The sequence below is a fragment of the Mirounga leonina genome, unplaced genomic scaffold, assembly GCF_011800145.1.
Source record: "Mirounga leonina isolate KUSES-001 unplaced genomic scaffold, KU_Mleo_1.0 Mir_151, whole genome shotgun sequence".
In the NCBI taxonomy this organism is placed as follows: domain Eukaryota; kingdom Metazoa; phylum Chordata; class Mammalia; order Carnivora; family Phocidae; genus Mirounga; species Mirounga leonina.
This window is the reverse complement of record NW_023270377.1, coordinates 84,521,868-84,549,694: the sequence shown is the minus strand read 5'-3', so window position 1 is coordinate 84,549,694 and position 27,827 is coordinate 84,521,868. Positions and strand designations below refer to the sequence as shown.

Below are 27,827 nucleotides of genomic sequence, written 5' to 3'. Positions count from 1 at the left end.
GAATAGAATAGAATAGAATAGAATAGAATAGAATAGAATAGAATAGAATAGAATAGAATAAGAAAGGAAAGGAAGGAGGGAAGGAGGAAAGTAGGAAGGAAGGAGATCCCACAGATGCCTTGGGTTGTTTTCTGTCCAGAAAGGGGCAATAATATATAAGTGAAGGTTTTTCTCCTACCTACCACCAGTTTAATTCCTGTGTTGGGACTAAATCTTAACTATAGTGTGAAATCCAATGCTACCTATTACACTTCTATGATTAAACTAGATTCAAATTTGTTGATGATTGACTATGACTGAATTTATGAATAGTTTGTTGAAATTAAACTATTGAAGATTGCTTGGTTTAGAACATAGAAATTTGTCTTCTCTATGAGGAAAGGATATTTGGCATTGATTTACTATTACCTTCCTTCCCACATTTAATTTTTTTGCTTTTACCCTCTCAGTTCTTTTATGAGCAAATATAAAACATGCCCTTTTATTTTCAGGTCTCGATGTTGATGGAATATACCGAGTTAGTGGCAATCTGGCAACAATACAGAAGTTAAGATTTATTGTCAACCAAGGTAAGTGATTTCTTCACTTCATTTTTTTCAGTAGTTTCATCTCTAGCAATACAGACTCTGTGCTGTATGTATTATGAATCTATAATGATGAAAGTTTTGAAGGGAACAAGAGAAAGTTGAAGAAATGAAACAATTATCACCAGAGAAGTAAGAGATAGCCAGTTTACTTGGAGATTAATAGACTAGAGAGAGGAACAAACTAACAGTTTATGTGAAATAAATAATTAGTGGAATATGACAAACTGAAAATGAAAAAAGAATAATAAGAGGGTAAAAGAAAGAAAAATAGCCTAGCTTTGAAAAGTGTTACTGGCATATAGTAGACACTGAATGCATGTGGATAAATAATTGAATAAATGAATGATTGAAACATAAAGGTCAAAATCACAGATGTTAGAAAAATATGTAATAGGTAAGAGAATTAAAAATTAGGAAATACATATATCATCAGAGAATTACAAATTAAAACAATAATGCGAGGGGCGCCTGGGTGGCCCAGTCATTAAGCGTCTGCCTTAGGCTCAGGTCATGATCCCATGGTCCTGGGATCGAGCCCTGCATCAGGCTCCCTGCTCCATGGGAAGCCTGCTTCTCCCTCTCCCACTCCCCCTGCTTGTGTTCCCTCTCTCACTGTGTCTCTCTCTGTCAAATAAATAAATAAAATCTTATAAAAACAAACAAACAAATAAAAAACAATAATGCGATACTACTAAACACCTGTTCGGATGGCCAAAAACTAAGCCACTGGCAGCCACAAATGCTGACAAGGATGTGGAGCAACAAGGAATTCCCATCCACTGCTGGTTGAAATGCAGAATGGTACTGGAACTTTCAAAGAGTTTGGTAGGTTCTTAGGAAAACATATTTATACCATACTATCCAGCAATTGCTCCTTGATTGTGTTCACACAAAAACCTGTGCACAAATATTTCCAGCCACTTTATTCATAATTGATAAAGCTTGAAAGCAGCCAAGATGTCTATCAATAGGTAAATGGGTAAAAAAAACTGTGGCCCATACATATAATGGAATATTATTCAGTGATAAAAAGAAATGAGCTCTCAAGTTACCAAAAGACTTGGAGGACCCTTAAATGTATATTGCTAAGTGAAAGAAGCCAGCTTGAAAAGGCTTTGTACTGTATCATTCCAAAACTATGACGTTCTGGAAAAGGGAAAACTATGGAGACAGTAAAAGATCAGTGGTAGCAAAGGATCTGGGGGGAGATGGGGATGAATCAATAAGCACAGGGGATTTTTAGGGCCATGTAACTATTCTGTTTGATATTATAATGGATAAATGTCAGTATACATTTGTCAAATCTATGTAATACACAACACTAAGAGTGAACTTTAATGTAAACTATAGACTTTAGTTAATAACAATGTATCAATATTGGTTCATCAATTGTAACAAATGTACCACACTAATAAAAAATGTTAAAAATAGGGGAATTGTGTGTTGGCGTAGGGGGTTGAAGGGGTATATGGGAACTCTATATTTTCCATTCAGTTTTTCTGTAAATCTGAAACTTTTCTTTAAAAAACTATGAATTTTAAAAAATAAAAATAAAAAATAGGAAATATTCTAGAAAACAAGCAGACTAAAACATCTTAAGTTGGTTAAGGATAGAATACTGGTTGAAATATCTGTCTCTGCAACAATCTCTGTACATCTTAAAAGGTAGGACTGGAATCATCTTTGTCTCTTACCCCATTAACCAACAGTAGCCCTAGGGTGTGCATAAACAGAGGTTTTAATTAATATTTGTTGAATAATGTGTGTGTGTTGCAAATAGGAAAAATATTAATACTGAGAAGCATTAAATCCTCCAACAGTTTAATTTGGGTTGAACTACCCTTTTAAGTGTTGACTGCAATACTTCTAGCCAGTGGACACATGATTTTTATTTCTGAGAATCTTTATAACTGAGAATCTCCTCAGCTCTTTTTGCTCACTATATGAACCTTTATGTTTCACAATTACTCTTCCTTCCAAGGCAAAAACAGAAACAAAAACAAACAAAATAATTACAAAAAAGTAAAAAATAAAGCAACCCCCTTCCCCCCAGAACTTAGCTTTACTTCATCTATTCCTATTGGCCCCACTGGACTGAACCAGAATGCCCCCTCTGTGAGTAAAAACTGGATAAAATAGGCCCAGCCTCATTTTCGTTCCTGCTTATAACCAGCTAAAATCATTCTTTTAATATATTTCATACTGAAGCCATATCCTGATTGGGATTCTAGACAGCTGGGCAACACATTTCTTCTACAAAGAAGAAATCTCAAAACAGAAGCCATGCTAGAAACAAACACTAGTTGCATTTCCTGCCTTTAAAAAAAATTATGCTCAGCAGTTTGAAAAGGCAAAAAAAAAAAATCTGCAATGAAAATATGAAATCTGTCCATCTCATCTTTTGCAATCCAGACTTCAGCGTCCTCTGAGGCTGTGTAACTGCTCATGTTTCCACAAGAGTTGACAATGTAAAGCTGGACAGAGGCCTGAGTTGGTATCTGGTAGCACAGAATTGTCAGTAAACTGTCTCACTGGTTTATAGCACTGTCACAATGCAGCATGCTCAACACAAATTATGCTACATTAGGACCTTTGATACTGGCGATTTCATCCAAGTTGTGTTGTGGAGTTTTTTGAATTAGATGATAAAAGAATGCATATACCGGCCTGTCTCAAATTTTGCTGATCAGATTATCCTTTGAATGAACTCTCTGGAGTGGACCCATAACTTTGGTGCTGACACCATACCTTCCCCTCCATCTGCACACTGGTCTCTAACAGCAGAGATGACTTAGAAGAGAAGCAGTGCTGGGTACAAAGAGGCTGACTGTGTACATTGTAGCCTCCCCTTTGTGCATGTGCGTGTGTGAGTGTGTGTGTGTGTGCGCGTGTGCGCGCGTGCATGCAATGAAATAAAATGGCAATGAGTGATAGAGAATTCCACAAAAAGCATAAAGCGACATGTGAATGCAATACATTCTTCTTTGTTTTCAAAGATGGAACATACATGATTTGGGCATATTCCCTTTGTATTAACACCTTTTGTCTCCTCCATGTTCACATTCCACAAGGTTTCCTTTTTGGAAGGTTCTAAATATACATTTTAAAAATGAACAAGTCCTACCCACCATTAGGCTAGACAAATGAAAACTGATTTGGGGGATTTTCAAGAACAGTTCAATTGCAATTTATGTATTTCACTAACTTTCTTGAATGCTATAATCATCAGCAATTCTAAATACACCAGTTGAATGATTCAATTTGTTTTGGTTTTCTGTTTGACTCACTAAATCAGTAGGAATTGGATACCCTCATTATACTTCCAGATCAGATGGCATACAAGTTAAATTCAAAGTGATCACTTTTGAAAAGCATGTTCTAATTATAACTAGTAATGATGATAATAATCATAATAATTATTGTTATAAAAGTAGCTAACATATTTTCATAACTTACTATGTGCCAGACACTGTACTAAGTGCTTCACTTATCTCATTTAATTTAGTGCTTTCTACCATCCCATAGAATAGGCACTATTATTGTTCCCATTTTAAAGGTGAGGAAACTGAGGCCCAGAGACATTAAATAATATCCTAGGGTCATAGTTCAAGTCCATGAAAGAGTTAGGACTAGATTCCTGGTGCCTCTGACTCAGAGCCTTTGCTGAAGGCCACTGCTGCCATTCATTAATTGTTGATTACCTTCTTACAAAAGTGAGTATCAGTCTTTTCATGCTACACGCACTTGTTAGTCACTTTCTGTTTACACCTGCTTTCCAGTGCTTGTAAATGACAAGTACTGCCATAGGAGTTTGGCTAAACTAGGTCAAGAAAGAAAAACGTGGAGGAAAATGCCAAACATCACAGTTGGGAAGAATCCTGGCATTGCCATTCTCTGTAGGGCTTTATGTATCTGTGTTTGGACCGAGAAACTTCTTTAATACAATATTCTGTTGCAGCCGTCAGCAGTCATTGAGAACTCTTGATTTACTGGGCCATCAGTGCATGAATAAGCAGTGCTTTGCCTTGTTTACTGTATTTGGTGACAGCTTTCAGTGACATTTTGCTGATGCAACACTTCCACTCTATGAGGGCATCCCCCAAAGAAAACTGGTCCATGACCCTTAGATGTCAACCTGTCAACAGCCTGTGACACTGTGTTGATTCTTCAGAATGATCTGTGACCTGATGGTTTTCTTGCTTGGGGGTACTTTTGCAAAGGACCGACTTCGGCATTGAGGATGCTGCATAACTGTCTTGAGAACTTTCAACAGTGGGTCTTGGAAATCCCATTAGGTTGAGTTCCCCTCCTCCTGACATCAACATTCTGGTTTCAGCTGCCCATCTAGGCTTATTGCCCAAACCCCAAATTCAGTTCAGACTCTCTTTCGGTACCGCTTCGATGTTCTCTTTCACCCTTTAAAAAAGGGACAAGAAAGACTGGCATCCTTTTTGGAAAATATTGACTATGAAGCTTCGCAAGCCCATGAGCCAATGGGAGAACTATGAAGCACTGGGGGAAGAACCGAGTGGGAATTTTCCAGACTGGTGTTTCTTAGTACACAGTAACAAATATTCCCTCTAACCATTTCTCTGAACTGGAGGAAGTTACTTCCCACCAGGATTTTAAACATGTTTTCCATATATAGGAAAAAAATTTACAGGAAGAATCTTAGGGACACCCTCCTTCACTTTTTCACACCCAGAGGAACAAAATATATAAATGCTATAAATCTACGTGGCCAAGAATCTTAATTGGGTGTGTGGGTGTGTGGGTGTGTGTATGTGTGTGTGCATATGATTGTGTGTGTGTGTTGTTTTAAATGGGAAAGGTTTTTTTTTTCCCATTAATTTACAGTCTTGCACTTTGCATATCTTTATTCACCCAGATTTTATTGGCATAATAATCCAAATTAAACATTGGCTTAAAGAGATGAATTTGCTTATTTTGAACATGCTAAGAATAAGCTCCATTGAAAACAAACTATTAGAGAAACAATTTCGTGTTACCAACTACATCTAAACTACTTTTATATAGATTTGTACCACAATGCCAAGCAAAGCATTAACTTTAGAGCTACGCCCATGCTTTTCATATTATTTGCAGCATCAAAAATCGAATAAAAGAGGAAAGAGAGGAAGAATGTGAACAATTGGCAGTTCTGTTCTTATAAAATAGCCCTTGTATCAAGTCCATTCACTTTTCTATTAAATGCATTTATATTGCCCTCTTATTATTTTTAAAACAAGGTATTTCCTTAAGCCTACTTCGCTGGGACTGCCAACAACAGCAACAACAAAACAAACTGTTATTTGCTTTATCCCATTCCACAGGGCAGTTTTTTGGTAAGTCGAATCATTGATATTGCATCTCTCTGGCTTCCATGTGATAAGATTATCTTTTAACAATGATTTATTTTTCCCATTAAAGCTGAAAAGATCACTTGATCATAAAAGGGCCAGACTCTAACATTGTTCAGGGCTTTGGAAACTTTTGTAGACCTCATTTTTCAGCTACATTGAGTCAGGGAGCTCAAAGACTATTGATGGCAAAACTTGTATTGCTTTCTAGTTGCTCAAGAAAATGTATTGTCATTTGTAAATAATGCTGAAAGGAAGTCAAACAATAAGCTCTTCCCATTCACACACATTTATATAGTCTTTAGGTTTTACACAATATTCTTTTTTTTTTTTTTTGAAGATGTTATTTTTAGGTACTCTCTACACCCAGTGTGAGGCTCGAACTCACAACCCTGAGATCAAGAGTCACATGCTCTGCTGACCGAACCAGCCAGGAGCCCCAGTTTTTACACAATATTCTAATAACTTTATGAATACTTCTAGTATCTAAAATACACAAATTCTGGCTACTTATTTTAACTTTTTTTTTTTTTAAGATTTTATTTATTTGCGAGAGAGAAAATGAGAGACAGAGAGCATGAGAGGGAGGAGGGTCAGAGAGAGAAGCAGACTCCCTGCTGAGCAAGGAGCCCAATATGGAACTCGATCCCGGGACTCCAGGATCATGACCTGAGCCAAAGGCAGTTGCTTAACCAACTGAGCCACCCAGGCGCCCCTGGCTACTTATTTTAAAGCAAAATTATATCATACATTTAATGTGAGTTATATTTTGTAATTTGTTACATGCCAAGCAATGAGGAGCCTACTTAACGCTGTGATGAAACAAAGGCAGAGACCATCCAGTGGAGAGAGCACTGGGTGGGAAACAATGGAACTGCCTCCTTATCTTGCTTCTGAGCTATTTGTTAGTCTAATGGAAGCAATTTTAACCCCATTGAATCTCAGACTCTTTATTTCCAAAATGGGAATGGAAGGAAAATGTGAGGACTTTAAAAACTCTGTATCAGTCAAGTGATATTTAGTACGAACTTTAAGATGTTAGATTAAGTCAAATCAATACAACTTAGTTTTCTTAATACAACCATGATACTAAATATTAATAATCAAGTATGGTTTTGGCTTCCATGTGATTGAATTTTCTTTGATGATATTAAGATTCCTTTTCTATTTTTTTTTAAGATTTTATTTATTTATTTGACAGAGAGAGAGACAGCAAGAGAGGGAACACAAGCAGGGAGTAGGAGAGGGAGAAGCAGACTCCCCACTGAGCAGGGAGCCCGATGTGGGGCTTGATCCCAAGACCCCGGGATCATGACCTGAGCTGAAGGCAGACGCTTAATGACTGAGCCACCCAGGCACCCCAAGATTCCTTTTCTAAGAAGAAATATCAAGTATGGGGAAGCTGTGGAGACTCCCTGCCATCCAGTGATTTGTTTCACTAGTCAAATTCATAGGATTTGGAGGTTCCTGAACACAAAGGAGATATTTAGTTTTATTTTATCAATAGGCTTTTGGGATTTGCCCGATTCCAAAAGAATAGCCCCATCCATGTTCATGGGAGAGGTTGAGTAAAATCTACTCAAATTTTAGGTCTTAATTCAGTTATGGCTTTTCCGTGTAGATTTGGCCATCGAGTCCAGAAATTAAATCAGTGAGTTATGCAACTGCCAATCCCCAAGGAAACCCCCAAGGATATTTATAAAAATCCATCATCATCATAAATCATCATCATCACCAACAGTATTAAGTAATAAAAATTAAAAAATAGTGGAGAAACACAACAAGCTTACCTCTGCTCGTAACTATGCTTGGTATCGCTGATTGTGGACACTAACTACATTTCAGAACTGTATTAGTTATCCACTGCTACATAACAATATTACCACCAGCTTAGCTATTTAGAGCAACACACATTTATTATCTCCCAGTTTTTGTGGGTCAGAAGTTTGGGCATAGATTAGCTGGATTCCCCATAAAGTTACTATCAAGATGTTGGCTAGGGGTGGTCCTCATCTGGAGGCTCAGCAGGAGATAGGTTGGCTTCCAAGCTCACATGATTATTAGGATTTAGTTCCTTGTGGTTTGTTGGACTCAAGACCTCAACATTACAGGCTGTTGGCCAGAGGCCTTGTGGACCTCTCCATAGGCAGCTTATTTCATGAAAACAGCAAGGGAGAGAGATTAGTATCTAAAGCAGAAGTTATAATCCTAGGTAAGATAACCATAAAGGTTATATCCCATCACCTTTGGTGCCTTTTGATGGTTAGAATCAAGTCATAGTTCCTATCCATACCCCAGGGGAGGGGATTATACAAGGCATAAACACAAGGAGCAGGGGATAATTAGGGATCATGTTAAAGTCTATCTACCCGAAGAATCAAGTTGGGGAGCTTTTAAAAGTAAAGATTTTGGAGGCCAGTCATAAAAATTCTGATGTAGAAAGTCTGGGGTTGGAGCTATATGCATGCATGTCAAAAGAAAAACTCCCTAAGTGAGTCAAGTGCATAGCCAGGTACGGGAACCCCCGCACAATATCCAGCTACTTTTATGCTGGTTATCTAGTGGAGACATGACCTACAAGCCATAAAATATACAAGGTTTGCATTTGCATAAGGCAGAAATAGACTATGAACTCCTTTTTTGATAAAATTTCGAGTGGTGAGAGGTTTTCTCTTTGACTATTGATTGATGTAATCATGCTCACCAATTTTTATGAACTCTGAGTCATAATTTGGAGTACAACTAAAAAATGCCATGGCTACAACGTGTATGTTAGTAGTATGATTAACATTACTCATATTTCTTTTACAACTACAATCTTTTCCCAATGTAGATTCTCGAATAAATTAAAAAGAATTTAGGTAAATTAAGTTACCTAAAGATTTGCTTTAAAAAGCTAGGGAGTAAATAATATTTTAAAATGTAACAGAATGATGCTGATGCTGATGCTAGCTAGCATTTAATTGAGAATCTACTGCATGGCGGGTATGGAAAATTAGACTTAGCTTTCACCCTCATAAAAGTTTGCAAGGTAGATAAACTTTATGATCCACATTATTCATACAAGAAAATTGTGGTTCAGAAAGATTAAGTAACTTTTCTAAGGCTGCAATATTAATATGGTTTGAAGCCAGACAGTGAATCCATTTTAAACCTACTCCAAAGAATATATTGCTGAGTGCTGGATTCAATTTACCATGGGGAAGGGGCGGAGAAACATGTTCTTCTTTTTAACATCAAAGAATCCCAAACCACTTATTCCTATTATAATACTATACTTTCTTGGTGTTCAGTCTGTGGAACCCTTTTATAAGAGAAAACTTCATTTAAAGGACCCTTTTAATAAATAACACCTAACTGCCTGTGAGTTCATCAGGAGGAGTAGGAAGTTTGATTCATCACTGTATCCCCGAGATAGCAAAGTGCCTGAGACTGTGTATGGACTGAATAAAGATATGTTCCTACATAATAAACTGATGAACTTTTAATACAAACCAACTCCATGTCAACATTCATTGATATGTTGTGTTACGTTCCGTTTCTTGGGTATCTCAGTAAAGAAAACTCAAGCTATATTTTACATCATATTTTCTCCCAGACTCTTATAAACGAACATTTCATTTTAGATTGGATAAAAGAATCAAGGGACAGAAATGAAGAGTGAAGAACCCTGTATCCCCATTTTCTGCCTTCATATGACAGTTTGAGGAGATAACGGCTTACTCTTCCTTCACAAAGTATGCTATTAGCAATTAGGCAAGTCAGGAATGAAATTGAGAGCAGTGGTATAACTCGGCTTGCCATCTCGGCTCCCCAAAATGTTGGGAATGGCCAGGTAGACAAAAAATCTGTGTTGGATAATAGCAATGAAACTATTGCTCTTGTTAACCTCATATACTGAATTTTTGAACTTTGAAAGGATGCTTTTGTTTTTGTTTTCACACAGGAAGTCCCTGTTGCTGGTAATTTCATCTTCTGTGACTCACATATATTTATCTAGCGCCTCTTTTCCAAGCTTTCTGTGTAGTTTAGGAGCATTTTCTAACAAAAGTGTGCTATAGAAAAATAAGTATTCTCATCACCTCAAAGCTGCTTCTAAAAAGGAAAAGTAACAGGTGCAAGGCAAAGAAGGATTTTTTTTTTCAGGTTTCCACGCAAACGCTCAAGATAAAGTGTCCAAAATTTACAAATGTGGGGGACTGAAGTAATGCTCAAGTGAAAATCTGAATGACTTAGAGTCAAAGAGGCTTCCAAACGCATTCTCTTGTATGCCCTCATATTCCTGGGCCCCCTGGAAGGAATGGCAGAGATACCTGTAAACTTTCTTCCTTTCTGAGGGTCCCAGCACATCAGGATTAGAGGCGAGCTCCATAAAATACGATTTTAGCTTTTCCATCCTTCATTCATTGGCAGACACTTACAGAGCTCCCATCATGTGCCAGGCAACGTGCAGGATGCTGAAACCACAGCAGCAAATACAACACATGACACTCTCATGGACATAGAGCCTGTATTTCCATGGCTATTCCAGTCCAATAGCCAAAAAGACTGGTGATCTATTTGGTATGAATTGTCAAGGAAATACCAGGATCTGCAGGCTTCACAGATTCTTCTTTTTTCCCAGCTCTCTGATATCACCATGCCCCTCTCTGTCATATCATTATTGTCTATCCACCCTGGTTTCCTTCCTCAGACCCATCAAGTTCATTTCTTTACCAGGACCTTGGCTTTTGCTCTTGTCTACCTGAAATGTGCTTCCTTCAGAACCTGACAAGACGCAAGACTAACACATCTGAAACATGTGCCTCCATCCTACCTACCCAGTCACTTGCCATCCCAGGGTCTTGTTTTCTGCCGAACACGTCCTTTCTGGAACTGCCTTGCTTCTCTGTGTGTGGCTTCAGTGCCATCCTCCCCCCTCTATACCGCAGCCTCTACGTGAGCGAGACTTTACCTGTTTTGGTCACCCAGCTCTTATGGTACCTGGCACATAATCCCCTTAGAATAAATATTTGTTGAATATGAATGGATTTGATAAGTGAATGATTAATGAATAATGTTGGATGACCAGTGATGGTTAGAAGAAAATCTTCAGAATTTGAGAGTCTCTGTGCAACCAATCCAATGAACCATATACTTGTCCCCACCTCCCACCTCCTCCTGAAGTCACAATCTGACTGTCCAGAATGGACCACATAGGAGAGGCTTGGTGAAGAGAGGAAATAGCTCTCAAGCTGGGAGACCTGAGGCAGCCCTAACAGCTTGGCCCTTTAGGCCAAGAAAGACTGTCTGAGTGAGCAGTGGGTGACTCCCAACCCCAAGCGGTACAAAGATCACACTGAGGATGCCACCTGCTTATGTGAATTTCCAGGGTGATCCCTCCCAATGTCATTGCTTGTGGCCAAGGCTCTGCCAGCTCCATATCAGTCTGACAAAGGACACCTTGGGCTCAAATTGCAAGTGACTATCCTAGACTTGCCATGGCTCAAATAAAGTGACACAAACTGCAAAGTATACGAGAAGAATCAGGAAAGGAGCAAAATTAGCTTAAAGATTAAAATACTGCTTTAATCTCCCTAAGGAAAACTTCAGATGAGGATTTAGTTATTCAAAATTATTTGTTGAAAACTTCCTATGAGCCAGGCTCTCTTCTAGGCACTGAGGAGAACCTTGGGGAATCGGGCTGTGGTGGAGTGTTATTTTGGTGTCAAGAGATTTATAATAAGCAAATATATGAGATGTTTACAAGTCATGTCCAGAATCGAAATAGTGATGTAAGAGAGAATAACTGATGAGATTGGATGGTCTGGGAAGGTCTCTTTGAAGAGGAGCCATCTGAGTGGAAACCTGATCTGATAGGAAGGAGAGAGGCCTGCGGAGATGTGGTGGGGAGAGCTGAGTAGGCAGCGGGAAACTGGTCCCAGGGAACGCAGGCTTGTATGAGATCAGGACACAGAAGTCAGAGAGATGGGCAAAGCCTGTCCAGTGAGGCCCTTGTAAATCAAGATAAGAAGTTTTGTCTTTCAATCTAAGTCACTGCAGTGCGGGAGGGGTAGTTAATCAGGAAATGATCTGATATTATTTGTTGTTTTTTTTTTAACCATTCTGACTGCTATGAGAAGAATAAATTTTACAGGGCAAGAGTAGAAGCAGGAGAACAGCTAGGAAGCTTTTACAACAGTTCAATTAAGATATAATAATGATAACGGATTTCTATGAGATAAATTCCATATTCTAATAATCACTTATTATTACATAACTAATATATATTAATATATAATTATCATCATTAATATTTTTATCGTATATGTGTGTCATATATCATTAAATTATGTACATATCATATCTCCTCAACACACTGGACACTACTAAAGAGCAGAGCTCATGTTTTTTAAGTCTATCTGTCCTACTTCACCTCAAAGACTATCTTGCATCTGATAGAATCTCAATACATTTTTATTAATTTATTGATTAGATCCAGGGTTGAGTCATTTCCTTCAAAAAGAAGGTGAGGCATTTTGTACATGCTAGGGATCAGTCTATTTTAAATAAAGACTATTTTACTGTGTATTGCTGAACTCTGTTTCTGAAACAATGGCAAGACATGCATAAAATGTTAAGAGGTACTGGTGATTTTTATTATCTTCTTTTTTCCAAACTGTTTCCTAATTTCCTACAATTAGCACATATATCTTTTAAAAGGAGATTTGTTTTAAAGAATTAGGTGAATCTTCTTTAAAAGAATGGAGCTTACTCCTTAGAACATGCCAAGAGAATGTCAGTACGTCAGTTCCTCAAAGCACTTTCAAATGCTGACCCACTAGGTCTTTATAAGAAGTCTATCCACTTCATAGATAAATAAATGTCCCTGAGTTTAACTGAATTGCTAAAAGTTGCATTTGTTCATTCAGTGTATCTTTCGAGAAGGCACTGTGTCTCATGGTACTCTAGAGACAAACTGGAATGAAAGCCTTGCTATGGAGTTCCAATGTCTGGTCTCCATCTTGGAGGCACTCAGGGTGGGCAGGATATCCAATAGTCTACTCAACATAATATCTGGAAGATTCTAAAGGGCCCACTGGAGTCATTTTGCTTAAGTAGCAGCCTTTCTCTGTGTTACACCATCTCATCTCATATTTTACATTCCTCCAGATTGTTTGTCTTTTTGTGGCCTCCTCATTCCCTGCTACATTTTTCCTTAGTGAGTACCCTGCTGTCCGTTCTTAATAATCTGTTCCTTCTGTGTTATGACAGCCATCAAGGATTCACTTACCTTTCTCTACTCTTTCTCTGAAGTCTGTTGGGATTCACTGTCCCATCAGCGAGAGGGACTGGAATATGTATGCACAGTACTGTTTGACTGGTTTCAACGGAAGGAGCAGCCTATCTGTCTTTTCAAGCAAGAGGCACATCACAGCTCTTGCTAACTGATGAACTCAGCTCCTTAAGACAAATCTCATGATTCCTGGAAAAAATCTCAATAGGGATTAACTTCTTTCCTACCCCCTTGCCCTAGCATTTTGTGCCTGTGGTTAACACTGGTTTTCATCTATTTTGCATCAAATCTCTCTCCCTTTCCCAACCTTTAATGCTGCCGGCAGAGGCACTTCACAGTTACCTCTGAATTCCCCAGCATGCCCATTGTGTGCCAAGCACCTTCTAGGCCTTTTAGGCCCTGTTATTTCAGTCAAGAGAAACTTGTGTCTTGGCATCAGCATTGCATGTTTTAGCCCCAGAGATCTAGCTGACCTACAACGGGACTCAGTCGTCAATCAAAGTGCGCTTCAGGAGCCTCTCAGGTCACCCTGCCCTCAAGCCTGACACCTCAAGAGGTTGTCTTAATAAGCCCAATTTCTCCATACTACTACCCAGAGCCCCATCTCCTCCGTTCCTTCCCCTCCTCTCCCTTCTCCCTTACCCACCACCGAACTTATCATCCCCATCTGCCAAGAGTCTGCTCCCAAGGTGACAGTCTGTTAATCTGAGTGTTCTAGCTCCGGCTCTCTGCTAGTCCTGGGAAGCATAATGTAAGAGACCTCCTATAATTAGAACAATAGTGAGGATATCAAGTTTTCACATCAGGCATTTCAAAAAGTGATCTGACCCAGCTCAGATCACACCAGTTGTCCAACTGTAAAACTAGCCTTGCCTGAAATTTTCTTTTTATGACTCAAGAAAATGTTGTATCTCTTCTACGTTTATTCTTACTTCTGAATTAACGTAGCCCCCCTGAATCCTAAAGCCAAGTGCCTGAGATCACTGCCCTCACTACTCATCTGGTTTCCTAGGAATTCCTCCTAATTAAAAATTTTTAAAAGATACAAAACACAAAAGGCTGTTTAAAGAACCATTAAAACACTTTAAAAGTGAGGTATACTAACTACATAAATTCAGACCTCCAAATCACAAAACTGGGAATTCAAAAGCAGAAAAAAATACTTCCAGATATCTTCATCTGTTCCTTTCTACCACCTTGTGTGTTTACAGAAGAATAATATTCAGGTACTGTTCACTTTGCTAGGATAGGAACAGCAAATGCTAACTACAATGCGGCTTCATGACTCAGAAGTCTGTAACTGGTATTAATGAACTTTTAAAATGCTAATTTTCCTGCTTACCCCAACAGAAAGATGCCTTAAAGCAAAATCTCTCATTTCTTATCTGCTAAAAGCAAGGTGTTTGCATCCCTTACAAAATACAATGGTTGAAATAGGGTTTTTGAACAGTTTAAAGTTTCAAGGACTTCTCTTGTTCACAGTTATTCTTGTAAAGAAAATAAATTTATAAAATCACATGCCTTCATGATCCCTTTGCTAGAAAATGGAAATATCCCCAAATATGTTCCACTGTAGGAAAATCAAAAATAACATGTAAACTACAAATATGTTAGCCAATGGAGAATATTTATTAACTAAATAATTTAATAATAAAGAAAATGCCTACTTGATTAATTGTTGCAGAGTAAAAATTACAATAAAACTGTCTTGATCAGTGCTTTGCAGAAGCACCATTACTGTCTGTGCAGTTGTTTAACAAGGATTTAATTGGAAAGATAAGTGAATGCACATTTAAAAGTATTGTTAATTTGCTTTATAATCACCCCATCCTTCACAGTATTGACAGCACAAGGCACAAACCCCTTTCTGTTTTACAAGTATTATTTTCCATATGTGCACAATAAATTCTGAAGCAGTAATTGGAAATTTTATGGGTTCCAACATACCTAGTATAGGGGGTTTAGAGGTGCACTCTCCCTTTATAAGAGGTAACCCAGTTCTAGTTGTTGGAAGCAAGTGACAAATCTGATTTGCATATTTCCCCCATTCGCTGCAGATCATAATCATATTTTGTCCACTTCTAGAAAAAGTTGCATCTCTTATATTTTATGTCTTATAAAATCAGGATGGAGAGGAGGAAAAAAAAAGTCTGGATTATTCTCAATCTGTGACTGTATTTGTTTTCTTAGAAAATGCATATAAACAGTGGAGGTTCTGGCCCAGGATGGTCTCTACACTATCTGGCTGTACCAAAACACCATTTTCCGAAAATTGTTACACCCAAGCATATAAAAGGATACAAGGAAAGGAGCAAAGGACATCTTCAATGCACCATCTCTCCTTGCGCAGTCACACATGCATGCACACAGATTCTCCCCTCAGCTCACACGCCCCTTAGAGTTTGGAATCATCTGCTCAAAAAGTCAATCAGTGCATAAGTTTCCCAAACAGAATGAGGGCCATGGCTCAGATTTCTGTGAAGTGGGAGCCTTGATGACCAGACTTCCAAAACCCAGAGAGCTTCCTTATTACAGAGAGTCCAAAGCTGCTCTAGAAGCAGAGCATTTGCTTAGTCCTGCACACAGAGAGAGACTGGAAAGACAATGTTCGTGTGCATTATTTATTTGCTAACTCTGAAGGAGCCACCCTCCCCAGGTTTTATTTCAAAAAAGAAAAAGAATGAAAATATGAAGCTCAACTTGAAAATGGATGTGAACTATAATTGAACCTATTTCAAAGGCAAGACTTGTTCCAATTGTCTGTTATCTCTCTGCTGATGAAGGCTGCCCACCTGATTGTGAGGAGAGTTTAGAGTCCCCAGAGTGTCTCATATGAGTAACATTAAAACTCTGAAAAGTTACATGGAACATGCTTAATATCCCCCTCGTCCATGCCCCATCCTTCTAGAATTGGTAGAAATATCTTTAAATTTGGGTAACTGCAGGTATTTTTGTTTTGTTTTGTTTTGTTTTTTCTGTAGACAGCAAACGCTTCAATTATGGAAGTCTAGAAATTCTTCTGAAGAAAATTTTCATTAAAATCTTTTTCAGTACAAACCCCTTTGCCCTCTTGAGAAAACACATTGCCTCATATATTGGCATGGGAAAATTATTTTTATCTTTAATTTGGCTAGGCCTCTAAATCTCTAAACCTCTTGCATTTACATTAGTTTTTTATGCTTATAGAGTAAAATAGATATATATGAGTTTCATATGTCTAGAGATTTGCCAATAAATGCTAATATCCAACCATTAATAACAACTCACTAATCATGTGACAACTTTTTTTATTCCTTCCTACATATATATATATATATATAATGTATAATATATATGAAAAAGAAATAAAAATAATCTTTGGAGTGTGTACCTGTGTGTCCCTGTGTTCTCTCTCTTTCTGTATATATATACATACGTACATAGATATGGATATAGATATGGATATATTAAAATTCTTCCATGCAATTTCACTTTCCCTGTCTATGTATGTACTTGTGTGTTATGAAAATCAGACACAGGCACACATAGATACACACTTCAAGGATGATTTTTACTTCTTTTTCCAATTTCTCCATCAGAGGCATGGATTGTAAAACCATTTGTTTGGGGTGAAAGTGTCTTTGGGACCAAGACCTTTACATGCCCCATTTCAACTAGACAGAGCTGAGACTGGTGCAATAACGAAATGTCCAGCTGTCCTTTAATTAACTGAAATGAGGAAAATGTAATGTTTTGATGAGAGAACCAGGATTCTGTGCGGGATAATGGGAAGACTACATGTTTCCGTGCCTTCCTGCCTCTGACGGAACCATGGGGTGCAGGAAAGAGATGAGGCTTTTTTATGCTCCAGTAGGGGGAGCTTTCTTTTCCCCACTGTACAAACAGCATGGTGCATGTGTTTAAATACGCCATCCTAAAATGCAGACTTTTCATTTTCATTTTGCAAGTGGGAAATTTCACTATGTGATGGGCACATTACTCTTCTTAGCGACACATTTTGTGCAAACTCATTTGGGAAAGAATAGGAAATTTAGAATACTGCCTTCATATTTCTTCTGGAAATGTTAGCCTGAATCCATTATTTCCAAACCTGATGAGGATTACAGTTCATCTGTATTTCACAGCAGCCCATATTGTCTTCTGTTTTGTGAAGTAAATAAGAGATGATACCGTTCTAATAGTGTCTGTATGTTGTTCTCCATATGAATAGTCTTATTCTGGGGGCAAGGGGGGGAAGGAAAAGGAAGCCGGGACTGGAGTACTTGATTTAGCCTTCTCTAGATGGAATGTGTTATTTTGACAAAGAAGTGCCCTGAATTAGTTTATAAATAATCTGAACTGGAGGAGGTAGAACATAAACTCGCTTAGGTCACCGAGTACATCCATATTCAAACGGCAATATAAAAAGCACTGCTCAGTAACACCCAAATCTATATCTCTTATTTAACTATGTTTAAAATACTCATGGACAAACCTGATTTGATGGCAGTGTAGGTGGATGCTTATGTGCTGATGAAGGAAATTCTTCACATACAAAATAATTTCCCACCGTTACTCCACTATGCCTGAAACGCCACAACTAAGGAATCAATTTATCTGGCTAAGGCAGGAGAGGCAAGTCATTTCACCTCTTACACTAAATGTGGTTGATTGTTAATAGCTGGTTAAGTGGTTACGTTAAGATGGAGACTGAAACATTGTCCTAAAAAAGTGAGCGCGAGTTCTGTCATCCGTTAGTGATGTATGGCACAGGCATTATTTTGGGGGAAAGAAAAAGCATATCAGTATGCATGCCACATACTTTCTGCTTCCGGATTATCGTTTCAGATTAATAAAACTTGACTGTTAGAATGTAAGTATCAGGGGCATCTGGGTGGCTCAGTCGGTTAAGCTTCGGCTCTTGGTTTCAGCTCAGGTCGTGGTCTCTTGGTCGTGGATCGAGCCCGCATGGGGCTCGGGGCTCAGTTCGGAGTCTACTTCAGATTCTCCCTCCTGCTCGCTTTCTCTCTCTCTCTCAAATGAACAAAGAAAATCTTTTTAAAAAAAGGATGTAAGTATTATATGAGGTTTCCACATTAAGAAAATACCATGAACACAAATCTGTTTATCAGGAAGAATAGGTTACAACCTAGCATACCTCTAAGGGAATATACATCAAAGAACAAGGAATCTTGAAAGAGTCAGAAGAGAGGAGTATATTCTAAAGAATGACAAACTCAGAAGAAATCTTAGGAAGTATAAGAGGAAAAAAAAAGGCATGGAGTCTAATAATGAGTTAGATTTTTAAAAGCCACATTTTGCTTAACAATTTTATCAAGACTAGCCCTGCTGTATCCACTAGTTAAATTCTTCCCTTGGTGTAAGGTATGACAAATATTTTTGTTGACTCTTGCTAACTATGTGAATCACATATTACTGAGTTGATTCCCGTTGGAATGACAGGAAGCCTAAATAATCTCCTCTAAGAAATGTCCCATCCCAGTTAATGACTTTAGCCGATGACCATAAACACCATCTTTCTGCCCATAAAGGTATGGTCTAACTGTGCGTAGAACTAACTCATTGAGAAAAAAAGCAAATCCCTTGAAATACAGAAAAACTAAAATGCCGTGTCTAACCATAGTCTTCCCACTTTACTTTCACTTAGTTTGGGCTCAGATTGATGAGATTCTTTTTATTAAGACAAATTTCGAAAGAAAAATGGAGGAAATTCACCATCTGCGCCAGATCTTGGTATTTGACTTTAATATGCTGTCAGCCCATTCCTTATATCAGCTAAAACACAGTCTCTTTCATCACAGAATATTGAAAAAATTTGACTTTTTCATTGATGGACATATTTGGTCTTTCGGTATATGAAAATACAGTGGTTGCAAAGCTCAGCACCATCCAGGAAACAAAAGAGTAAATAAAAAGTACAAGTGAATTAGTTAGGACTCTTTTGATTTCAAGAGACTGAAAACCAATCCAAATTGTCTTTAATTTATCTGTTCAAGTACCTGGAAAATTCAGGAAGCAACCATGATTAAATTCCTCTAAATTCTGGGACCTAGATAACCTCATTAGGACCTAGCTTCTCTTGATCTCTCAGTACTGCTCTCCTCCATGTTTAGCTTCATTCTTAGTCTTCACATGGTGTAAAATGACTGCAACATCTCCGGGTCAACATTGTCTTTGCTTCTAATCCATCAGGAATCTCTTTTCCAACAGGCTTGACGATATTGACCCAAATTGAGTCATTACCAATATTCCTGAATCAACCACTGTGGCTGAGGAAATATGATGAGCTGACTGACTGAGATGAAGGTCACACGCTCCATACTTGGAGGTGTAGGTAGAGTCCCATCCAGGGCACATTAACGGAGAGGAGAAGGAAGATGCTCCCCCAAGAAAACTTAGTACACTGTGTCCGGAAATAAGATGCTCTCTCCAATGAATAAATGAACTTTTACAGTTAGGACAATGAATCCCATGCTGTGGAGACTGGTATGTGGAAGAGATGTCAGGCGTCACTCAAGCAGTGCTCTTACTTTCAAACAGTCCTCAAACATGCATCAAACTCTCTAGGTAAATTCATTTCGTAAGTTTTGGGGGCTTTTCTTTTAACATACAATAACTGGTTTGGGAGATGATGTACACAAACTTTGCTGTAACTGAGAGGTTCAGGAAAGGGGTAATTGCTTCCCAATTAAGTTGGTTGGCTTGCTCAGGCACAAGCCTGGGCCCTCACATGTGCTCAGCATTCTATTAATATATAATCTTTGAAATGTTTTAGAAGCTAAACCCACATGCTTTCAAGGTATTTTAAGCTACCAACACTGAAAAGAAAAGAAAAGAAAAACTATCCTTAAAGCCAAGTACATGATGGTATACAAGCATCCATGGACCAAGATATATAAAATTACAACATAGATTATGAAATAGAAGATAGTTAACCTCGGACCAGCAAAGATACATATCGGAAAGGTCAGAATGATGATGTAGAACTATGTACCTGGGTACCAGTTTAAGATGTGATAACAGATGCAGTTTAGCAAAGGGTCTGACACAGTAGTGTTGAGATCTTTGTTGTCTGCAGGGTGCCAGAAATCTTCAGTGATTCTCCAGATACGGAGGAAGGTATTTTTTGGTTGATTTTTTTTGGTCACTGTCAGTGGCATCTGTGCAGAAGAAAATGCCTCCATACAAAAAGAAAAAAAAACTGTTTTTTGTTGTATCAGGAACACATGACAAAGCATTCAAATATAATGCAAATAACTGCAAACCGATGCATCCAGCAGTTTAAAAATTGAATAAATAATTTAGCTTTTACACTTGGGCAACTCTTGCTAAAAAAATACAAATCAGAACCCTTCTGTTTAAATCTATTTTATTTTGTTAATAGATGAGCTAATATGATAGGCATTTAATTGTATAATGTATTATTAGCCATTTTCTTTGGCATACCATTAACTTTAAATAGTATTAATATTTAACATTTCATAATACACACTACAAAGTTCTTATTTTTTCCAGCCGAACAGAAAATGTGCATTGATAGTAAATCTCTTTAAAGTGGGTTTTAAGATGCTCAGTATGCAAAACCTGTTCCATTTATACTGTTTGATCAAAAATACTCAAAATGCCACAGCATAATAAGGCAAATGCTGTAAGATGACAATGATGCCAAAACTGTATTATGATTTTGTATTCAAATACAATGTATTGCATAATTAGGCATAATTATATAATTTGAATATTTAAGAGAGCATTTAAAATGTGATAGGAGGCATCTAAGTACATGGACTTCTCAGGGATGGTTGAATCAGAGGGTATAAAGTTGCAACTAATATTTGTTATTGAATGGCAAACTAATTCAAACACAAGTTTGCTAGAAGAGGACCTGTAGCTGACTCAGATCATAAACACTAACTGTCTGGCAAATCTGAATCTGTTTGAATCTGACCTATATATTTGTTTTTTCCTTGAGAAAATATAGTAGCTAGTTAGTTGAGTTAGGATACAGTACTTCTAGTCTCTGTGTGGGTCAGTCTGATGCTCTGTATTCCATGGATATAGATTATGCCCTTAATTCGGATCAGCATTCTCAGAAATGTATGTTCATGATCATGAGGGAAACTGACCCAGAAAGAATAAATGAAGCGACACAGATCCATCCCCATTTCCAGAAAGACTATTCAAAGGACATGCCCCCACATGAGGTAAATCAGCCAGATTTTTTGTCTAGAGGCCAGTGTTAGAAGGCAACTTTTTAAATAGAGCATGAAGCTTGATTTCTCATTAATATATATTTGGGAGGAGTGAAATTTTAAGTGAGCAAAAATTAAGACTTTGAGCTTTGCCCAGCTGTCCCCACATGGAACTTCTCCCTCCATTACCAGCATTAGAACAACATTTGTTTGTTTTATTAAGTAAGAACATTGGGAGTTCACAAAAAGCTTTTTATTTCCGATCTTGCTTAAATTTTTCAATGATCTGAAAATAGGGCCAACAGACTAAGTTTATGGCATATTCTAAAATTAGAGGAGAAAACGCGTGCGATTTTTTTTTTCTATTTCGTTTTCATTTAGTAGTGACTTAATTGGGGGGCCAAAGATAGATCGGTAAAAGAAATTGTCCCAATTCAGAATACTCAATATGTCAATTCTTTCAGAGATTTGTGCCATTGCAATTAGATAGAAAATGAAAAGACAAAATTTAACTAAAGATTTCCTATATCTGTTAGTACCAAAACCAGATAAATTTCTCCAGAGTTGTTCACTTCCTCCAGAAGCTGACCACATCCAGTTATTTTCAACCTACGCCCAACATGAATCTTATGCTCTTGGGAGCAAATGTTATTGTTACAATCAGAAAATGGTATGTTTATTTCCACCCCCATGACTTGCTGGTGCCAACAGATTCCACGTTCTGGGTCTTTTGTTTTCCTGAGATACCCTGGCTTAGCGCATTTCTCAAAACTCAACCCAAGTTCCAAATTCCTTTGATGAATTCAGTTTATTTCCTTACTCTTCCTTTTACATTTTTATGTGTGTTATAATAATTAATGCCTTAAAATACATTGCTGTAGTTTTTAATTTCTTGTATTACTACATATACATTACTACATAATTCTAATTAATGTATGTATTTGCACTTACGCCATGTCTCCCCAAACAAAGCCATCTACAGATTGGATCACATTTTACTCTATAGTTTCTGCTCTCAAAGTGCCCAGAAAAGTACTTGTGACATAATGGATGCTTTATAATGATGATGATAATGATAACTAATGTTTATTGAATACTTACTATGTGCTAGGTACTTACCCAGATACGCTTAAAAAGAGCCTGTGTTTTCAAGCATAGTTGATCAATGAATTAGCTCCCATGAAAAGCCAAAAATGCAGGAGCCCAGCCACATCTATCTCAATGTACGGTAAATGTTAAACAACCTGGAATTGTCTATAGCTTCACTCTCCAAAGAGCTGTGCTCATGTTGTCAAACCAGCACCTTGCTATGCTTGCTAGAGCATAGCTGTGCATCACTTCACACCTTCTTCTCCCATCCTGACATACACTCCCTCCTCACAGCCCTGCAAACACCTGCAAATCGCCGGTCATCCTGCAAATGTCATCGTCTCTCTGAAACTGTCCTTAAATCCTACAGGCAGAGGTAACCTCTCCCTCCCTCCTTTGGCCTTCCTCCCTTTTATCCATGCTTTTATCATAGCATTTTGTACTGTGTATCATTTACTTATTTATTTGGCTCTCCCCACTTGCTCCCTTGAAGAGCCTGAATTCCATACGGGCAAGAATTTCATCTCCCCTTTGTCTCTGCTACCTGGCAAGAGCGCTAGTGCAGAAGTGATGTGGCTAATTGGGTCTTTCGTGAGTTCTTGCAAAAGGAAAAAAATGCAGTTTGTGCATGAAATCAGCTGCTCCAACTTCAGAAATGGCACTTTCTGGCCCCTGGGCATCTTCCCCAAGATCACATTCTCAGAATCTTTGGAAGAGCACAACTCTCCTAGTCAAAGACGACTCCTTAAAACTGTCTTAGGTTTGGAGCTACTTTCACAATTCCTCCATTGATGAGGAAGGGGTTGGAAGATATGGAGCAGGGCCATTTCTTTCCTGAATGACACTACGTTAGGTTAGGTTAGGTTACATATGTAAAGACTGGAAAGTGGTAACTGCCATTTAGCGGTCCTTCATTTCAAGTGTTTCTGATACAGTAGAGCTCTTGTTTCTCCATGCGGAGCAGGTCTATTAGAGTCTAATATTGGACTTGATAGAAGATGTGCATGTCTTTTACATTATAAGGCTTTATATTTCAAACCCATATACCTTGCATCTATGTGTTTGACAGCTGGTGTCCTGCAAGGCAATGGCCAGTAAGAGGCATGATTGCACTAAATTGGAAGCATGAGGCAAAGGGGTGTTTTTATTAGGGGGGGCTGGGAAGGAAATTTGAGGGTAGTGGGTTAGAAGAAATCATCCACAGATGCTGATCTCTGTCCGTTAGTGGATGGGATTTTTGAATTGTGGTAATTCCTGTTTCTGTGACAGTTCATCAAAAATTGAGGGCACCACATTTGAAAATTACCCATGGTTTCATTTCTAAACTAGATGCAGACTCTGTGCCTTTGATTATTAGAATTATTCAACTCACTCAGTGGGGCAATGAGGAGGGGCATTGGTAAATCCTCCACCAACCGATATTCTGTAAGAGATTCGTTAAAGAAGCCCAAGGCAGCAGAACAAACTCCATCACTCTTTAACAAATGTTGTTTAAACATACAGCAGCAACCGGTGAGTGAGCCAAAGTGACAATTTGGAAATTCATTTCTCTCCTTCAGAAATGTCTATGTCAGTGAGGGGGGCAGTCAAACTGAAAGATGTGGAGACAAACTTCTTTCTGCTTTTATGAAGCATTTTCAGATCAATTGTGGAAGGCAACTCAACAGATGTCTACAGGTGTCTCTCTTCTCCCCAAAAGTTATTTTTTAAAAATAATATTAAGTAGCCAGCTTGCCAATGAGTAAGGTGAGAATAATACTTCAAAAACTCTCCACAAGTAACACCAATTTGATGACTCCTTTCACAAAAGCTGCTTTCCTTTTATTCCACCAAACGCTGACTGGGTCAAGCCCCAACTTTCTCTTCAGGGATAGGAGAGAACTCAGATGGAAGATGTGTGGAAAGGGAGAGGAGGAGAGTGTGTGTTGGTCATACCTACTGCAAGAGAATTGTTTCTTCTCTGGTCTTGTGTAGAACCTTGCTACACTCATATTGCTGAAGGGCACCTGAGTGCCATTGTAAAGAGACAGGACTTAAATTGTAAGAAGGATTTCAAGAGAAGCAGGCTGCTGATTCACATAGGAGCATGTCAAAGATTATTTAAGTGGCCAGTAATGTAAACATCATGCTACTAACACTGAACAGTTTATCACATAAATATAATTGTCTTCTTTTAGAAGAATAATAAAAGCTGAATCCATATGTTACATATTATTTAAAATTGTTTCTGCAAGATGTATTAGTCCCATAGAAGAAGCAATTCTTCCACCAGAGGAGGACAACAGCGGTTTTATTATATTACATTGTCATTTCTTTAATTTGTTTGTTCCCAGTGGTAGTTTCACAGATTTTTATGAACTGTTACTTTTATAGAAAGTCAAGTTACTCATGATGGATGGTACTTGCATTCATTAAAAAAAAAAAAAGGTCAGAAAGGTAGGTGGCTTGTATTTACTTAACAGAATCTGTTTAAACCAATGTTTCTTAATTCTTAGACAAATCGAAAATTAATGGAGAGAGTTAAGTTCTGTTAGGGATATTTCTAAGATTTTGTCTGAGTTTATTTAAACATGGAGACCAAGCTAAAGCTCAGACTGGAAGACCTCTTGTGAGCAAAGATAAACTAACAATTCTTATATTTAGAAATATTTCTGAATAAGAGTTGCCCGAGGTTATTTTTTTTCTTTTTTTGAACTGGTAACTACAAAATACTAATTTTATTTACTTATAGTTAAATGTCTGTTACTAATTTTAGGCATTTTATTGGTTAAGGAAACTAGTTCCTCCTGTCATTCCTCATAATTTCAACTAGATTTTAGTTTTTACTTATATGAAGTGAGACTTTTCTAGGTACATTTGAAATTTTAAAAACTGAAATAATTGATATTCTCCATTAACTGATAGATTAAATAAATGCAGTATGAAAAAATATCACCCAAGAGCCACCATTACCATTTTTTGAACTACTAAATGTATATTCTACTGAAGTCAGGTATTTGAGGAGTGTCATGAGAGTAAATGTCCCAAAGTATTTGAATAAACCTCTCCAGAGAGGGTTGATGCGAGGCAGAGATGCTGATTCCTGAGAATTAGCAATAGATTCCAAGTCTTCTGGATATCAACTATGTGAACATTTACAATCATATTCGTTTGCCTCATCCTGGTAAACTTAAAACTCTAGAAGAGAATAGCAACACTATTGTAATATAATCTGGATAGAGAGTTATAATTCCCACAATATAAACAGGTAGCGCATATCCACCAAAGCCAGTTGAAGCCAAGCTATATAATTCAGCAAAATAATCTTTATCCATGTAAATAATTTAAGTCATACATCTTTTTGTTGCAAGATTTTAAATCTACATACTTGAATAATTCTGAAAATGAAACATGATCAGATCAGAACCGCTGGAAGGTGAAATCTTCATCTTTTTAATAGTACCAAATAATTTATATGTGGCTTTGGAATATCTTACAAATATATTTGTACTTGTATATTACTTTTTGCTTCAAAAACAATTTTATATTTCCTAAGTGTATTGATAAAGGCACCGGGAGATGGATCAGAAACATACTGGGTGTTAAGAAATCATCCTGAGATTTAAAATGTTCTTTCTAAATTTAGACAAATGCAAGATAAATCCTACAGAAGGTTCCTCGTTCCATAGATGACTAAAACTCAAAGAATGCAGAGATTTGCTTAGCTCCATGACTTTTCTGTATAAGTGTATATTGACCGAATGGAGAATGATAAAATCACCCCAGCCCTGATCTTATGCAGCTGTGTTGCTATGAAAAAAATATTTCAAAATACTCTTTTTTTAATTAAAATACTAAATAACTGTTACAAAAACTCAATAAAAAAAGACAAAGAAAAAAATTGTCACTTAGACATTCCATAAATACACACTTAAATATACACATGAATAAATACATTAATATTTAATAAATTGCATTCTAGATGGCCCTTTCTGAAAATATTGATGTAACAGAAAGATAAAAAATATGATTCCGACATAGTGGTTATTCCTCAGTAAAATGTTTTATGTTTAGTTTTAATTGAATTTTAAGAAGAAAAAGACATTTAAATGAGCTTGGAAGAAAGATTAAACTTCAAATAAATATTTATTTGACTCAAAAAATATCAGTTCTTAAAAAATAACCTCAAGAAAAACATTAAGAATTTGAAACCAGTAAACTTATTTCCATTTTTGACCAAATATTTTGTTCTTTGTCTATGAGGAAATTAGTGCAGGTGTTCTTCCTTTCAAGATGATCTTCCAGTTTATTTAGGATTTTATTATCCTTGAGATTGACATTTATATTTGTAATCATTATCCCCAATGTTGTTGAAACTTTGTTCTAGGCTAAGGAGAAAATGCTCATACCTACTCATTTCGCCAAGTTTTCTCCATGTTCAAGTTCTCTATTTTAATTTTCTGTTTATTATATTTCATCTTCTAGTTCCATTTCCAAGAAAGGGTCATGAGCAGGTTCCCCTCACATTTCTGAATGAATATCTCTGAATTTTGCACACCTTTTCATCTGGCACTGACTGCTACTAAGAAGTGTTCCGAGAGCAAACTTCTTTCTCCTCCTTTTAATATGATTTACCTGTGCTACCTTAGAAACCATATGGCTTTTTCTTTATCCTTAAATTTAAGTAACTCTCTTAGGATATGTTAGATTAATTGTTCTATACCAATTTTTTCCTGGGAGTAAGTATGTCCTTTCAGTAAGCAAATTGAAATCCTTTTCTATTGCACAAAAACTTTTTTTTTCTATTACATCTTTGTTTTTTCCTTCTGTTCCACTTGCTCTTTAATCTTCTTTAAGAGTCTTGCCTTCTGTATTATAGTCACCTTTATCCATACATATAAAATTATTCATTGGCATATTTTATGTCTTTAATTTTTCCTTTTTACCTTTTATAATATCTTCTAGTCTGTATACCATTCTGTTTTCAATTATATATATATATTCTATTTTTCTTCTACTTTGACGTTTGCTGGATTTTTTGAATTGCACTTATTTCCCGAGCTCTATCAACTTGCTTTGAATATTTATAGCTCTTTTTTAAAAAAACTCTTTCTGATACATTATATGTAAATAATTTTTTGAAACTATTTGTCTGAATTCTCCTAAATTCTTGAATAATTCCTCTTGTGATTTATATTCTTCTTTCCTTTTACTCTTGTCTAATCAAAGATCCTATGGTGCTTCTATAATCCCTACTTATCTTTTTCTGACAACTAATCCTTGAATAAGACCATTCTATCATCTATCTATCTATCTATCTATCTATCTATCTATCTATCTATCTATC

General features: G+C 37.2%; 1 protein-coding gene across 3 annotated transcripts in view; it reads left to right on the top strand.

The window, feature by feature from the left end:
* Positions 1–27,827, top strand: part of ARHGAP15 (Rho GTPase activating protein 15) — a 600,902-nt gene that overhangs the window by 408,001 nt on the left and 165,074 nt on the right. For all 3 annotated transcript variants that reach the window (XM_035008115.1, XM_035008116.1, XM_035008117.1), the window contains one exon: positions 492–569. In XM_035008115.1, coding sequence (XP_034864006.1) covers positions 492–569 — 78 coding nt within the window. The remainder of the gene's footprint in view (positions 1–491; positions 570–27,827) is intronic.